At 39.7% G+C, this 16134-nt stretch overlaps 2 protein-coding genes across 2 annotated transcripts in view; one reads left to right on the top strand and one right to left on the bottom strand.

Moving 5' to 3' along the window:
• Positions 1–5867, bottom strand: part of LOC139462431 (diablo IAP-binding mitochondrial protein-like) — a 7286-nt gene extending 1419 nt beyond the window's left edge. The window contains exons 1-4 of the mRNA XM_071244139.1: positions 5685–5867; positions 3231–3362; positions 1902–2036; positions 428–497 (exon numbers count right to left, since the gene is read on the bottom strand). Of these exons, the coding sequence (XP_071100240.1) occupies positions 428–497; positions 1902–2036; positions 3231–3362; positions 5685–5867 (520 nt within the window). The remainder of the gene's footprint in view (positions 1–427; positions 498–1901; positions 2037–3230; positions 3363–5684) is intronic.
• A 209-nt stretch (positions 5868–6076) lies between these two features.
• On the top strand, positions 6077–15470 carry LOC139462433 (prenylcysteine oxidase 1-like). The gene is made up of 5 exons (XM_071244142.1): positions 6077–6179; positions 7426–7632; positions 8257–8434; positions 9605–9813; positions 10315–15470. Exons 1-5 carry the CDS (start codon positions 6077–6079, stop codon positions 11127–11129), a joined length of 1512 nt encoding a protein of 503 aa, XP_071100243.1. The 3' UTR covers positions 11130–15470.
• The last annotated feature ends 664 nt before the right edge of the window (positions 15471–16134 follow it).

Below are 16134 nucleotides of genomic sequence, written 5' to 3' on the forward strand. Positions count from 1 at the left end.
GGAAATGGTTATCTCTTCAACAACAGCCCGGAGAGCGGAAGGTCCGGGGTTCGATCCCCGACTGCGTCATACCAAAAGACGTTAAAAGATGGTACTTGTTGTTACCCTGTCTGGAGCTCGGCATTAGGGGCTAAAACAAGGAATGGTCGGCTCGGAGTCATTATACTGTGTCTGAGTGGGGTATTCATTTTAAAACTGCGGCATGGTATCTCAGTAGGCGAGCACTATAAATCGGCATCAGTCTGAACTAGTACAAGCAGCCACACACACACACACACACACACACATGCACGTCGCTATATAAGTGCAATAATCTTGGACGCGACGTTAAACCCAATTTCACCTCACCTCACATCTTCATCAACACCTGTCATGGAATGAAATGCAGTTCACCTGAGGATACTTGGCACACATCTGAAGCTCTCACCTGCGAAGAATGCCACCTCCCCAGATGCGTCCATCAGCTTCTCAACACTGGTGTACAGAGTTTCCAGGTCCTGAAACAATCAATCGAGTGAGTGAATGTTGTTTTATGCCACTGTCAGTGACAAAACAGACATATCCCAGCAGCCTGTAGATAATTGAGCCAGGCTAACTAGTGGTTGATAGCATGAGCAGCAACTCAATGTCGGGTTATAATAACATAAATGACACAAGCCAGGTGAGCTCATACAAGCATTTGGTACTGGAAACCTGTACTGACACTAAAATTCAATCAGCAGGCAACTGTGTTGGTGTGTAACCAAGTCGTTTATCATCCAAACCTGGCTCCCACAGGAGATATGCTTGGATGAGATGTAGATATTGCTGCAATGAAATTACATCACAATGGTTTACAGACCATTGTGACGTCACTGGTTACCACGATGTCACAATCAAATGACATCACTAATGGCTCTGCTACTGAAGCTGTTAGCAGTACTTTTTACACTGAAGACACTGCTAATTACTGTCTACAAATTGAAAAAGTTGAAAGAATGATGTTGGATGATAAATATAATCTCACCCTCGTGTCTTTTGATATCAAAAGACACTCGGGCGAGATTCTCTATTCAACCAGGTACTCATTCGCTGGTGGGTGAACAGGCACATTTTAAACAAAGTCTCTTGCCCCACATGTGACATGTTTCAGAGTGGATGGGACCATATCTCAGGGGTCAAGCTTGCACCCTGTCACCCATCCACCCTAGAGACCTAGTCTCCACAACCAACAATGTTTAATGTTAAATGATTTGTGTGACCAGTGCACAGGACCACACAGGACCACACAGGACCACATACCATGAAAAATTCCCAGCAGGCAACTAAATGGCCTATGTAGGGATGGTGTGAGGTCTTTTATCATACTTAACATTTCACAAGGATACTGAAATATTTCATACTATTTACAATATTCATATCATAAGTAATCAGTTTTGGTTTATCTCGGGAAAATGGGAATATATCCAAAGCTAAGTTACATATGTATAGATATTATTAGACATATTAAATCTGACTAAGTAGAGCGTGTACATATATATAATGCAGTTGTTTTACAATACCAATACCAGCCTTTTGAGTAATATGTGAAAGTGAACAGCTGTTGCACAAAAGCACAATTGTTGCCATGGTTACGCTCATACATTGTCACTTATCTTTATCATGGTTGGTTTCCTAATTACAACCAGTGTAGACATGTGGATGTGGACAGGACTAGATATCTGTGAAGTCACATGCAACAACAGATTTGTGTTAGAAAAACTTAATTTGATGTTGTTTATTAATATGTATCCAGCTCTCTCAAAAACAATATCAATTTACAACCCAAATCTGGGTAATAAAGAGTATGTTACCATATATGGATATGTTACAGGGAATATGTGTAATCATTGAAAATTTGAGAGACCATAGACAAGAAGTACCTGCTGTGTTTGTTTGATTGTGGTCAGTCTGTCCCTTGTGGCAATGATGTCATCCCACACCTGCTGCTCCTGAGGACTCCCATGCCCCAGAACCTGGAGCTGAAACTCCAGCAACTCACTCAGCTCCTCCATAGTCTGTTAAAAGACGAGCAGCTCATACACGACTCTACATTTCAACATAAACACTCAGCTCCTCCATAGTCTGCCAAAAGACAAGCAGCTCATACACGACTCTACATTTCAACATAAACACTCAGCTCCTCCATAGTCTGCCAAAAGACAAGCAGCTCATACACGACTCTACATTTCAACATAAACACTCAGGTACTCCATAGTCTGCCAAAAGACATGCAGCTCATACACGACTCTACATTTCAACATAAACACTCAGGTCCTCCATAGTCTGCCAAAAGACATGCAGCTCATACACGACTCTATATTTCAACATAAACACTCAGCTCCTCCATAGTCTGCCAAAAAGACATGCAGCTCATACACGACTCTACATTTCAACATAAACACTCAGGTCCTCCATAGTCTGCCAAAAGACAAGCAGCTCATACACAACTCTACATTTCAACATAAACACTCAGCTCCTCCATAGTCTGCCAAAAGACAAGCAGCTCATACACGACTCTACATTTCAACATAAACACTCAGCTCCTCCATAGTCTGCCAAAAAGACATGCAGCTCATACACGACTCTACATTTCAACATAAACACTCAACTCCTCCATAGTCTGCCAAAAAGACATGCAGCTCATACACGACTCTACATTTCAACATAAACACTCAGCTCCTCCATAGTCTGCCAAAAGACATGCAGCTCATACTCTACATTTCAACATAAACACTCAGGTCCTCCATAGTCTGCCAAAAAACATGCAGCTCATACACAACTCTACATTTCAATATAAACACTCAGCTCCTCCATAGTCTTCCAAAAGACAAGCAGCTCATACACAACTCTACATTTCAACATAAACAATCAGCTCCTCCATAGTCTGCCAAAAGACAAGCAGCTCATACACAACTCTACATTTCAACATAAACACTCAGCTCCTCCATAGTCTGCCAAAAGACAAGCAGCTCATACACAAATCTACATTTCAACATAAACACTCAGGTCCTCCATAGTCTGTCATGATCCTCATATTAGTCAGCTCTTAAGATAAGAAAAGTATACTGAGACCCTATTCTACCCATGAATCCCACTGACTACTTGAGAGTGAGTAAGTTTGTGAGTGAGTTGCCGAGAGTGACTGATCGGAAATGTGTAAAACCATACTGACTCACTCACTAGATCCATATGTTTAACATGGGTGCTACCTGTGTATATTCCTTCTCCGTGTGGATGATGCTGGCAACAACTTGGGACAACACTGTCGAAGATGCATCCATGGCAACCGTGGATGCATTCTTGATGAGGTAGGAGTGTGTCAAGGTGGTCGGGTCAGGGGGCTGGCAATTATGCAAAGACACAAACATTGATTATTTCTGGTTAACCATGAAAAGGGTTCCTTGAAAACTTAAAGATAAGAGTTTGCCAACAACTTTCAAATGATGAAATAGTTATAAATGTCTATGAAGACAGGGTTAGATTCCAGTTTCTTTAATTCTTTCAATGTGCTGACTGGTATACGTGCTCAAATGTAGTACCATATTCGACGTAATAAGCACCCCGCTCTAATAAGCTATTGGCTTGTGAACAATACCAATTAGCACCTCTTCCGATTGATCAATGTACACAAGACTTACTTATTCACGTATAATACGCACTCATGTGTTTTATGCACCCTTAATTATGGGCAATTAAATTATGGAAAAATATATTTGTCGTACATAAATATTTCAGCATAAATAACGATATTTATCTTTCAACTCTGTTTTTTTTCCACCAAAATAATATTCTAATAAGAGCCCCCTTTTTTTAATTTTGAGAGCGCCCTGGGCGCTTATTACGTTGAATACGGTATTCAAAGACTAAAGAAATTGGAATCCATGTCAACTCCATCTACAGTGACCCTACAGCTTTAAAATGCCACTAGTAGATACATGTACAAGTCAGTTTGTTTTTAACATGTTAAACATGATACAGGACTTGAATTAAAAATGATTCAGAGGTAGGCCCTTGGAATCCTGAAGGAAGGGCACGTCTCCCTACTATCATCACTCGTGCCACCTCTAGGAACAGTGGGAGCATTCCCTATACTACGGCATGTACAGGATCCATTGCCTGTTACCATGGTTACTATTAAAATGGTGAGGTGAAATGGGTTTAACGTTGCATTCAAGATTGTTGCACTTATATAGCGGCGTGCATGCACGTATGTGTTTGTGGCTGCTTGTACTAGACCGGACTAATGTCGAGTTTATAGTGCTAGCTCAGTGAGATACCTACAGCAGTTTAACATGAATACCCCACTCAAACACAGTACATGGAGTCTTGTGTTAGCCCCTTAATGCCGAGTGCCTGGCAGGGTAACAGCAAATACCATCTTTGAATGTCTTTTGGTATGACGGGGACAGGGGACAAACCCCTGACCTTCCACTCTCTGGGCAGACGCTCTACCACTAGACCATGGAGTCTGTCAAGGTGACTATTGAAATAAGCACACAATCAAATGCCCGACACACATGTCCAATCATACAGCCATACAGCAATTAAAGGATACCCCAAGATATCTCCAAACCATCTTTGTACATGTTATATGACCAAAGTTATATTTCTGCCCCATATAATTCCCACTATAAAAGAAACTGCACTGCCAGGACTGCCAAAGATATATGTATACATATCATACCTGTTATATTAGTCTTTGATCATGTTGATAGGTATTTGCAAACACAACTTTGCAAAAAAGAGAGACAGTACCAGGTACACAACGTTGTGTTTGAATTATCATTCTCAATATATGATATACCACAAACATTGACAATATGCATTTGTTGCAGGGTGTTGTCACTTCAGTGACATGTTCAGACATAGAAATGATTAGTAAACTGGATAGTGTGATGGCGTACAGTGTCTGTTCAACAACAATGTGACGTTAAATCTTAACTCACTCACTGTTCAACAACAGGTGGTGCAACTACATGTTTTTTGTATTTTCTGCCCTGTGTACATGGTGTACCTTCTTGTAAAAGGTATGCAGTTGTGTATATGTTACTACATGCACAAGTAAGTTCCATATCATAATAATGGCTCAGTGAGTTGGGTTTTACGCTGCTTTTAGCAATATTCCAACAATAACACGGCTACGGACGCTAGAAATGGGCTTCATACATTATACCCAGATGGGGAATCAAGTAAATAACATGATGGGAGCCAGTTTTTTTCTGCGCAACGCTTGTGATGTCAGCCTAGCAGTGTGGAGGTCTCTGTTGGTTTGAGAACTGAAATCGGGCATGAACTAAAGCATCTTCCCAAGGTATAAGAGCATCCGCAGGTCTATTTATCAAAGTCTAGTATCCACAAGGCTTTGATACAGGCTACTGGACACGCTTGCCACGGGAAGATGGAACTAAAGGTGTAACTTCACACTCGGAAATTATTGCATGCATGTCTAAAAAACACATGACACTGTCCCTTTATGTATCCATGATAGGATATATGACCTGATTCATTTTGATAATTTAATTTTCCCAAATTAGAATAAATCAAAAGTTCTTTCTTTCTTTTTTCATTTTAGATTGCCATGTTAATTATGTTATTGTTTTTGGCCTAGTTATGTGAAGATGGTAACACTGATCGAGGCATAGGCTAATTGCGTTAACACCTACAGTCAATTTTATTTCCGAGATCTGTGGACCTAGTACAGAGGCAGAAATCATAAAAGATCCTCTCAGCGCGTTAGACATCAAAAACTTCTTTCCAGTGCGTAGGTTTCTCCAACATTTATGACACACATTTCGGAGGTAAATGTGATGAAACATTGCTCTCATGCATCTCATGGGCGCAGACATTTTGAGAACTATTATGTAAAGCTAACACTCCTTTTTGACGTATTACGAATTTGTTGATCGTCCATAATTAAATAATGATATAACATGGTATAGAATAGCATAAGTATGTATTTGAATATTTTTGGTAATCTATTTCTAAATATATATATAAAAAACACCAAATGGTTTTACGAAAAAAGTATCCGGCAACGACTTCACATTGTCTTACAATGGCGTCGATGTGGAAGTCTGTCTTTACATATGTTGTCCTGATAACTGGATTATTCTCCTTGACAGAATCACAAGAGGATGGAGAAGAACTTCCTCGTATAGGTATAGCATCTATGTTTCAACTTAATGAAATATTTGCCGAGCAATCAAAATTTGCATCGGTTAAACGTAAAATTGTGTCGTTCTGGAGGTGAATTGCGATCAGTTATCGCATCGTCACCTGTTTTCGCGGGACATTTTGTTGGCGTAGATCATTGGCATCTCTTCATTTCTCGCTAATTCCACAAAATATAAATTTATATATCCAGATAAATAAATGACACCGTCATTTGAATAATGACATAATAGTCATAATCATGTTAGTGCACCCGCAAATTCAGTAGTCAATCTTGAATGTCTTTCCTATTTTCAAACATTTATTACTTAATCATGTTAATATGTCAACATATAAACTCTCACTTACATTGACAAAGAATGATAAATATGAATGATGAGTGTTGCATTGACTGTATTGTACATGATAACAGAAAATGTTGAAGTTTTTGCAGATGTAATATGGCCAACACTGATGGCAATACTATTTACCATATGATCATGGTAATCTCTTTGTGTTCAAGCAATAGCTAATAGTACCAGCAAGATCCCCTGTGTATTGATGGTTAAAATACTTTCCAATGGTCCCCAGTACCCAATGCTTGTCATAGGAGCCTGCTAAACGAGCTAAACAGGAATTATGTCGCCAGGCTCCTTGTTGAGTTGATTGATTGTGTGTCAACATACTCCAGCCGCATGGTATGTTGATTGTGCTATCACAGACCTCATTATCTGCAGCCTATCAAGATGAAGATGAAAAAAATGCTGACTGTTACTTTTATACGGTTATCAAGTACATAGAGTTCTAATCATGTTAATGTGCTGTTCATTTTTTTATTTTCAAATATAGACATTGTACAGTAGGAAAATTACTAAGTAACACATGTAAGACGTGTTTCAGTAGATAAGTATTATTAAATAGTACGTATGATGCTTTCATTGTACAAGATATGGTTATACCTTGACAATTGGACCCCCAAGAATTTATATTCAAGGGTCCTTACAGAAAATTTGAGTGTCCTGTAAAGTGATAAAATTGAGTAGTGTGCTGTACTGTCTGATTTGATAACTATTTTAATCACAGGACCTTTATTTTACTGGTCAAGAACTTGGTACAATGATTATTATTGTGCATTCTTCAGGATGCAATATTTATTTTCTGCATCCAGTCTATACATTTGTGCGTTCTCGACACACATTTCTACGTCGTGTAAGACCCTGCATGTTTTTCATGTTAGTACATAATAACTTTCAGGCATTATAGGAGCAGGTGTAGGGGGAACAACCACAGCCTACTATTTACGCCAGCTCTTTGGAAAGGAAGCTGTTATTGACATCTTTGAGCAGGACAGAGTTGGTGGACGAGCAAGATCGATCAACATTGATGATTTCGAGTATGAAGCAGGTGCAGCTGTCTTACATCCCCTCAATGAATACATGGTCAACTTTACAAACATGTTTGGTGAGTACAACAGTGTCTTACACCTCCTCAATGAATACTTGGTTGACTTTACAAACATGTTTGGCAGGTACAGCATGTGCTGGCTTTTAACTAATGCAGTACAAGGCTGAAAAAGGCTGAGAATAGGTTATGCCCACAAGGTTGGACATTTGTATGTTATTTGTAAGCAAAAAATTATTTCCTTGCACTAAAAATAGACAGCAAGAAACCCTGATGATAACAGACAAGCTGATTTTGTTGGAAAAATTATTTTTTTTGACTATTGTCAATGTTTTATTCAACAACAAGGATATACAAGATACCTAATTTGCCAGTCCACAGGGTCTAGCAGTCAGAAGAATTATCAGTCCAAGCCTAAATTTTCCTTTTAAATACTTGTAATTACCGGTAATCACGACCACTGTGTATTATAACTGTTCTATGATTTCAAGCTTTTCACTCACATCGCTAATTTACCCATGTTCTTGTTTATGTTAGCAGTGGTTAGTGTTAATGATGAAAACTGAAAACCTGCAAGTAATCATGGTTATCCACCCCACGACTTGAGATAAGATAAGCTGGGCTCTTGTTGATAACTGTATTTTGGGCTTGTATGTTCATTTGAATAATATTTGTGTTTGTTAGGTCTTGAGAGGATTGATGCATCTGAAGGAAGAATTGGATTTTTTGGATCTGATGGGATGAAAGTTGAAACTAGCACATGGACAGCGGTTACCATGGCAAAATTACTGTGGCGTTATGGCTATGACGTTGTTAAAATCCAGAACTGGGTCCAAGACTCCCTGCTCAAAAACTTTACAAGGTATGACATATGAATTACTAAACACGCTTGTGCAGAGTTGCATCCCTTATACACACCAGACACCTATGATCGTGGGTTCAATTCCCTCTTCACACAGATTATGTTCCTAGATTTGTCAGAACCATGCCCCTTGGTGCAGGTTTCACCAAAGTGGTAAACGTCTGAGAACTGCATCACTTCAGGCTTTTTTACCTCATTAAGCTCATGTGACATAACTGGAATACTGTTAAAGCAGTGTTAAACCCGGCTCATTTATTCATTGGAGCCTCGGTGGCTGAGTGGGTAAAACTGCTGACCTTGTGTGCTAGTGAATAGGTGCCTCTCCCTGGCTGTGTGGGTTCGAATCCCGGATGAGACTTAACCCCAAAAAGTACAAGAATCTGTACTTTACTAAGAAAGTGTTGTCCCAAATATAACATTCATTCATTCATTCATTCATTCATTCATTCATTCATTCATTCATTCATTCATTCATTCATTCATTCATTCATTCATTCATTCATTTATTCATTCATTCATTCATTCATTTCTGTGCAGTAAGGACTTATTAGTCATAGTAGTAAGGGTTGACAATCTAATAATTCATAAAGGCATTTGTCATGTTTCTTCTAGGTGTTGTGGAAAGGGGGGCAGAGAGGAGTCGTCTCAGGCACTGCTATTCACTGTGCAGAGTTTCATCTCTTAGGCATGCCCAAAACCCATGGTTGTGGGTCATTTGAAACCTGTTTCATTTTTATTACGTGTACAAATTTGTCAGCACCATACCCATGCTCATTGATTTCATCAAAGCGAAGCATCTTAATACCGGCATCACTGTGAATATTGCTAAAAGCAGCGTAAAGTAATACTCACTTCCACATCAAGCCGTGATGTTACTGAAAGACAGTTCAAACTGGCATTAAGCTCACTCACTCACTCACTAACTCACTCACTCACTCACCAATCCACACACTCACTCACTCATCCACCCACTCACTCATCCACCCACCCCACTCACTCACCCACCCACCCCACTCACTCACTCACTCACTCACCCCACTCACTCACTCACCCACCCCACTCCCTCACTCACCCATCCACTCTCACTCACTCATCCACTCACTCACCCACTCACTCACTCACCCACTCAACCACTCACTCACTCACTCACTCATTCTCCCTGTTGTGCAGAATCTACAAGTTGCAGAATGAGGGGATAGCATTTACAACAGTGGAGGACATGCTGCAGGTGATGGACCCGGAGTTTGTGCGGTACACTCACACCACCATCATGGACGTCATGAAGGAACAGGGATTCTCGGATATCTTCATCAAGGAGATGGTGCACGCCATCATGAGAAACAACTACGGACAGAGTGTCGCTATCCCAGCCTTTGTGGGTGAGTGAGGGTGTCCCACTAGAAGCAGTTTGTTGCAGGCTTCCCTGACTGGCATTTATGTTACAGGACCATGTTTGGGCTACCCGACTCAAAGATCTGACACAGACTGTACACACAAAAAGCATGATATCCCAATTGATGGGAAGAGAGAATTCTGTCATGAGCATTCTTTGTCCATGTCCTCTGCTTTCTTCATGTTGAAGACACATAATAACAACACTTTCGACATTTAATAATACTACATGTACTCTACTTCAGGTTGAACTAAGACAAATTAGAATGGTAAATGTCCTGAAACCATTTCTTAATTTATTACGACAAATTAATGAAAATAATCTTACACTAGAAAAAAAATCAATCACAAATGATAGAATTCCTTGGATGAAAACTAAAATCAATCCATCATTAATCATTTTGATGAAGTTGATTATTTGCAACAGTACTCATGTAGATTTCTGTTTCATATTTGAAGAATCTATTTTTTATTTTTTATTGACCCAGGTGCAGTATCAATGGCAGGGGCACAACCTGGCTTATGGGCGGTCAAGGGAGGTAATAAACAAGTTCCTGAAAGGCTGTTGAAGAAATCCAAAGCAAACTTGATCAATGGGAAGGTAACGCAGATCCTGTTGCAAAAGGATGGCGAAGGTGTTACATATGAAGTGTCATATAAAAACCCGGACCCAGAAAGCAAGGATCAGGAAGAAAACGCTCGGGAGTATGATATTGTTGTCATAGCAACGCCTCTTCCTACGGGACAAACCAACATTAAATTTGAAGATTTTACACAACACTTACCACTTCCAGACTTAAAGTTGCATGAAACAATAGCTTTGTTTGTACAGGGGTATCTTAACGCTTCATACTTTGGATACGAAAACCTAAAAGATATGCCCAATGGAATTTTCACAGTAGACGAAGATGTGTTCTTTAACTCCGTAGGAAAGCAAAGGCCAGTTAGTTTTAAGGAGCATTTAAAAAAGAAAGATGTTGAGGAAGAAGTTTATAAAGTTTTCTTGAATCGGGTTCCCACCGAACAAGAGGTGAGATTATTATTCTCTGGTCGAAAAGACTTGAGGCTCATCAACTGGAAAGCATATCCTCAATACAGCACAAATATGGAGTTACCTCCCTTTGTTTTATATGACAGGCTGTATAATGTGAATGCTGTAGAGATTGCTGCGTCTGCTCTAGAAATGAGTGCCATTGGAGGTCGTAATGTGGCACTGCTGGCTTACAATCATTGGTACGGTCATTTGGATAAGATTGATGAGGTGTCCGAAAGTGATGCGCCTTCAGTCAAGCAAGAACTGTAGGGGGCACTTTATAAAAGTGGATTGTTATGCGACATTACATTACATACCTTCATTTTCTGTTTCTTTAAGTTCATGGGTTGGGTGCAAGAGATTGCTTGATTTGTTTTTCAAATTTGGATGATTGAAATATTTTTAATGTTGGTTTTGGAGAGCGATGCCGCAACACAAGCTGTATATAGTGTTGATGTGCGATTTCTGCATGTCATCCTGTTATCATTATTTTTTATTCACTACTATGAGGGAGTGAGTGAGTTAAAGCTTAACGTCACATCGGCAATATTTCAGCCATATCGTGACGACTACTATGAGAGAATGGGCATTTAAGCCATTATGAGCAATAGGCCTTTAATTATACACTTTATAGCCTTTGAAATTCACGATAGTCCACTAGCCCGAGACTACTTAATTGTCCAGAAATCCAAAGTGAAAATCCAATGATTGCAGTCCTAATTGACTTGTAGCATTTCAGGGCTCTCATTCTGAACCAGTTCACATTTGCTACATATTGAAACTGAAAAAAACTAATAGAAAATGTAAACATAGTAAATGTTTTTGTCTCATTCAAGCAGGACTAGCTACAAACTGAGCACTAGTGAAATAAGGTTTCAACTAGTCCACATGACTAGTCTTTAAACACATGAAGGCTGCTTTGTTGTGAGGCAGTATGTATCTTGGTGTTAAGATATAGAAAGGATGCATTAATAAATACATGTCACTTGATTGAATGCAAATGTGTAGATGTTACTACGTATACTATTAGTCTACATATGATACATGTGACTGAGTGAGTATGGTTTACGCTGCTTTAGCAATATTCCAGCTATATCACAACTGAGGACATGAGAAATGGACTTCACACATTGTACCCATGTGGGGAATCGAACCCAGGCCTTCGGTATGACCAGTGAATGTTTGGACCTCTAGGCCTCCCCATCTCCCTCCACTAACAGTGCGACTTCAGCCACTAGTCCAAAGTATGAGTCTAGTAAAGCTTATATGTTCTATTATGATCAGCTAATAAATGCCATATGATAACACTAAAATTTAGAAGTTCAGGCTAGTGGACTTAAACGTCTTGGCGCAGACTGTAGTCAGTGGGTGATAACAGGCCTGATGAGAAATCTTTCCACTGATTCATGGTCGTTTGTTGACAGTTGTTGATTTAAGCATTGATCTGTATAGTTTGATACTGAGACACACAGCTGACAGTCATAACTCACAACTCGGTGAGATTTGCTAGATTTCTCATGTATACTGGCTTGATGGGGTGGCCTTGTGGTTAAGGCGTTTGCCCATCATACCGAAGAACTGGCTTTGATTCCCCACATGGGTTACAATGTGTGAGGCCTATTTCTGGTGTCCCCCGCCGTGATATTGTTGGAATATTGGTCTAATCATACACACTCAGTTACAAAAGTATGCTAGATTTCTCATGCTGTTTTTACAACCATGTTCAAGTGGTTATTCAAAAATGCCAAAACTGGAGGTGGAAGGGACCAAAAAAAATGGTGTTCAGAAACCCTATTGCCCCAGGGTGATCTTATCATTGATGTTATTATTCTGTCTACAATGTTGAGACTCCTTCTCAGATATGCCAATTTGTATGAATTTGCATTGGGAATTGAATTTTTGGCATCCTTGATTTTCTAGTGTGTTATGTCTCCAGTCTGTTACAGTTAGTAGCCTGGACCTATTGGCCACCATGACTGTGTTTGGGAAGTGACCATCTCCATCTCTCATATCTCTAACTGGAACAAACTGCCCACAGACTTCTCTCACCTTCTATTTTCACCAAAATTCATACAGATTTTACAAATATAATAGTCTTGGTTCTCAGGCACCGCATTTATCATCATAAAGTCTGCTGCACATTTTGGTTTTATTTCCCTTTTCAAAAAAACTTTAAAAATCCTAATACTTAAAAAATGTGATCCAATATAGCACGCAGTTAATTCCCTTTACATGCGCACAGCTTTACTGTGCACCTTGTGTTATGGTCATGGTGGCAATAGGAGTTTGTATGCTTGTTTATGTAGGGAGGCCCTTTCCCAGGTTGATGGTACACAACTGTTTATTTGGTTACATACTAGTTTGAACAAGCAAAATAAACCCAAAAAAACACCATCCCTTCACACTAAATTTTCAAGTCATTGACTGAGAACCAATTCTTTTATTTTTTTAAGCCTAGAAGTGAGATATGGAAGTGAATATTGATCATAACAGAATGGAGTCATACTCATAATAGACTGGATAATCCAGGATTAAGTTTCTGTGGCCCTGGTAGGTTTTTCCTGTCTTGCTCGAGGTTTGTTTACATATTTCAAGTTATGGAAGTAGTGTATAGTTTTTTCGGAAAATGTCAATTTCAGGGGTTCAACCCAATGACACGTTGTTTTAATTCCTAGTCCTCATGTTGCCTCATTTCATTGATTTGGGATGGAATCTCTTCATAAGTCATGCCAGAAGTCTACAGTGAGTGTTTCTAGTTTTATGATTTATCATCCAAAACTTGCTCCCACAGGAGATGTCGCTTGGGTGAGATCAAGCAGTAACTACTCTGTAGATATCGATATTGCATCACTATGCTTTGCAGACCATTGTGATGTCATCAGTTACCATGACATCACAATCAAATGACATCACTATGGCTCTTCTGTTAGTACTTTTTACACTTAAGACACTGCTTATTACTGTCTACAAACTGAAAAAGTTGGAAGAATGATGTTGGATGATAAAAATCATCTCACCTAATGTCTTTTGATATCAAATATAACAACACTGGTTGATATATTTGATATCAAAAGGCACTTGGGTGAGATTCTCTCTATGTCTACTTTGCTCAGGAATCTCAGTATTTTATTTAATACCAACTCCATGTGTTCAGCTGTCACATAGTCCTTGCATGCTACAAGACCGACTTCCCGGTCTAGTGGATATAGAGTGTGTCTGCAGAGCAGAAGGTTGGTGGTACAATTCCCAGCTGTCATACCATAAAGTGCTTCAAGATGGTACTTGTTGTTACCCTGCCTGGTGTTCGGCATTAAGGGCATGAAACAAGGACTGCCAGCTTGGAGTCAGTATAATGTGTCTGAGTGGGGTATCCATGTTAAACTGCAGCGTGGTGTCTCAGTGGGCTAGCACTTTAAAGCCAACATTAATCTGGACTAGTACAAGCAGCCACACACCTGTATGTATGCACATTGTTATACAAGTGAGATAATCCTGAGAATGACATTCATTTCACATCATTTTGTATTCAACATTGGCCGTGGTCCACAAAACTACTTAAGATCTTTGACTGTTGTAAATCTTTATCGGACTAGTCATCATGTCAAACATGTTAAAGGGGTCACACATTAGATTAATTCCTCTTGTTTAAACTTTTCAAAAAATGCAGGAAAATATTTTTATTTGGTTTTATGTTTTGTACCTTTTTGCCCCAAATTACTATGGTGTAGCCTTTGAAATCAAGGTGAGTCCTGAGGTCTTTGAGATTTGCCCCAATAGTATTTGGATCTAGGGACTCCCTACCACAAGGACCACTTGGCTGTCTTTCTTAGTTTCAAACGCTGATAGTGGTTTTACATTTTGGCATCTCTGCATATGTGACATGAACAGTGTCTATTTGAACTCAATTCTCCTGCAGGGTGGCACAGGTGGCCCAGTCGTCTAAGGCACCGCGATTTGCTGTGCAGGGTTGCGTCCCTTGGGCACGCCAGAAACCTATGATTGTGGGTTCGAATCCCGGTTCGCCCCGATTATGTTTCTAGGTTTGTCAGCACCATACCCGTGCTGGTGGGTTTCACCGAAGTGGTAAACGTCTTAGACCTGCATCACTTCAGGCATTCCTCCCACATTAAGCTGACACGCCGCGATATAACTGGAATAATGTTAAAAGCGGCGTTAAAACCAAACTCACTCACTCATTCACTCACTCAATTTTCCTGCAACTTTTGATAGGAATAATCATTCTGGGTACAATTGGTACAATGTCTGATACCTTACTCCCTTACTCCCTTACTCCCTTACTCACCCACTCTGATAGAATGTGGATTCTTTTCGGAACAGTATTCTACCCCTCGACCTGCAGATCCTGGTACCAGCTTAGAGGCACCACACTGGGTACACCATCTTCCCAAGGCAAGGGAGTTAACTCACTGTAAAAGTCCACTTACCATCCTTGCCGAACCAGGCTGGAATTTCTGGGTTCAATTGTAGTGCCACCAGTGGTTATTATACTCTGATATCACTAGCATTTGCTTCAAACAAAATGGCAGCGACCAGTGAAGACAATCTGACCGATTACGTGAGCACCTTGATTAAAAACATGAAATTATTCGGAAAATAACGCTAAGTTGACGGTTCACATGCTTTGCAATCCTGCAATCAACCGAAATCTGCACTGCAGTTTACAAACCAGATGTTGATTTCATTATGCAATTTTGATTGGACTGTGCACAGACTACCCAGCCAAAATAAAACTCCATAATTCCAGCCTAGTTCAGCAAGGACTTTTATAGTCAGTTAACTCCCTTGCCTCGGGAAGATGGGGGTACACTGACATGACACTGAGAGCCATGTCAGATGTGTCTTAGTGCTTTGCAGAAACATTTAACTGAAAACCTAGAATCACTCTATATATATACACTCAGGGCATAAGCATGTCCAGTAATAAGGCATGCCATGAGCATTGTGTTCATTTTAAAATTTTGTATGTAAGATGAAAGTATTCCTTATTATCATTCGTTTGTTCATGTTATTATACCATGCTCTGAATTGTATTTCTGTTATATGTGTCATCTCTTTCAAACTTACACATTGTTGTTTGTTATATTTGTGAGGAAATGTAATTGGCATGATTGTGCAGAAGAAAGAGAACAAGTGATAATGACTGTCTCACTGTGCATCTGACCGTCCAGAGCATTATTCCTGGAATAGGATTTCTCTAGATTGTGTGGTCTTTCATTTCCTGTTATCTGACCTGACAATAAAACACTCGCTTCTG

The sequence above is a fragment of the Haliotis cracherodii genome, unplaced genomic scaffold (genome assembly GCF_022045235.1).
Source record: "Haliotis cracherodii isolate W230 unplaced genomic scaffold, xgHalCrac1.p SCAF_15, whole genome shotgun sequence".
NCBI lineage: Eukaryota > Metazoa > Mollusca > Gastropoda > Lepetellida > Haliotidae > Haliotis > Haliotis cracherodii.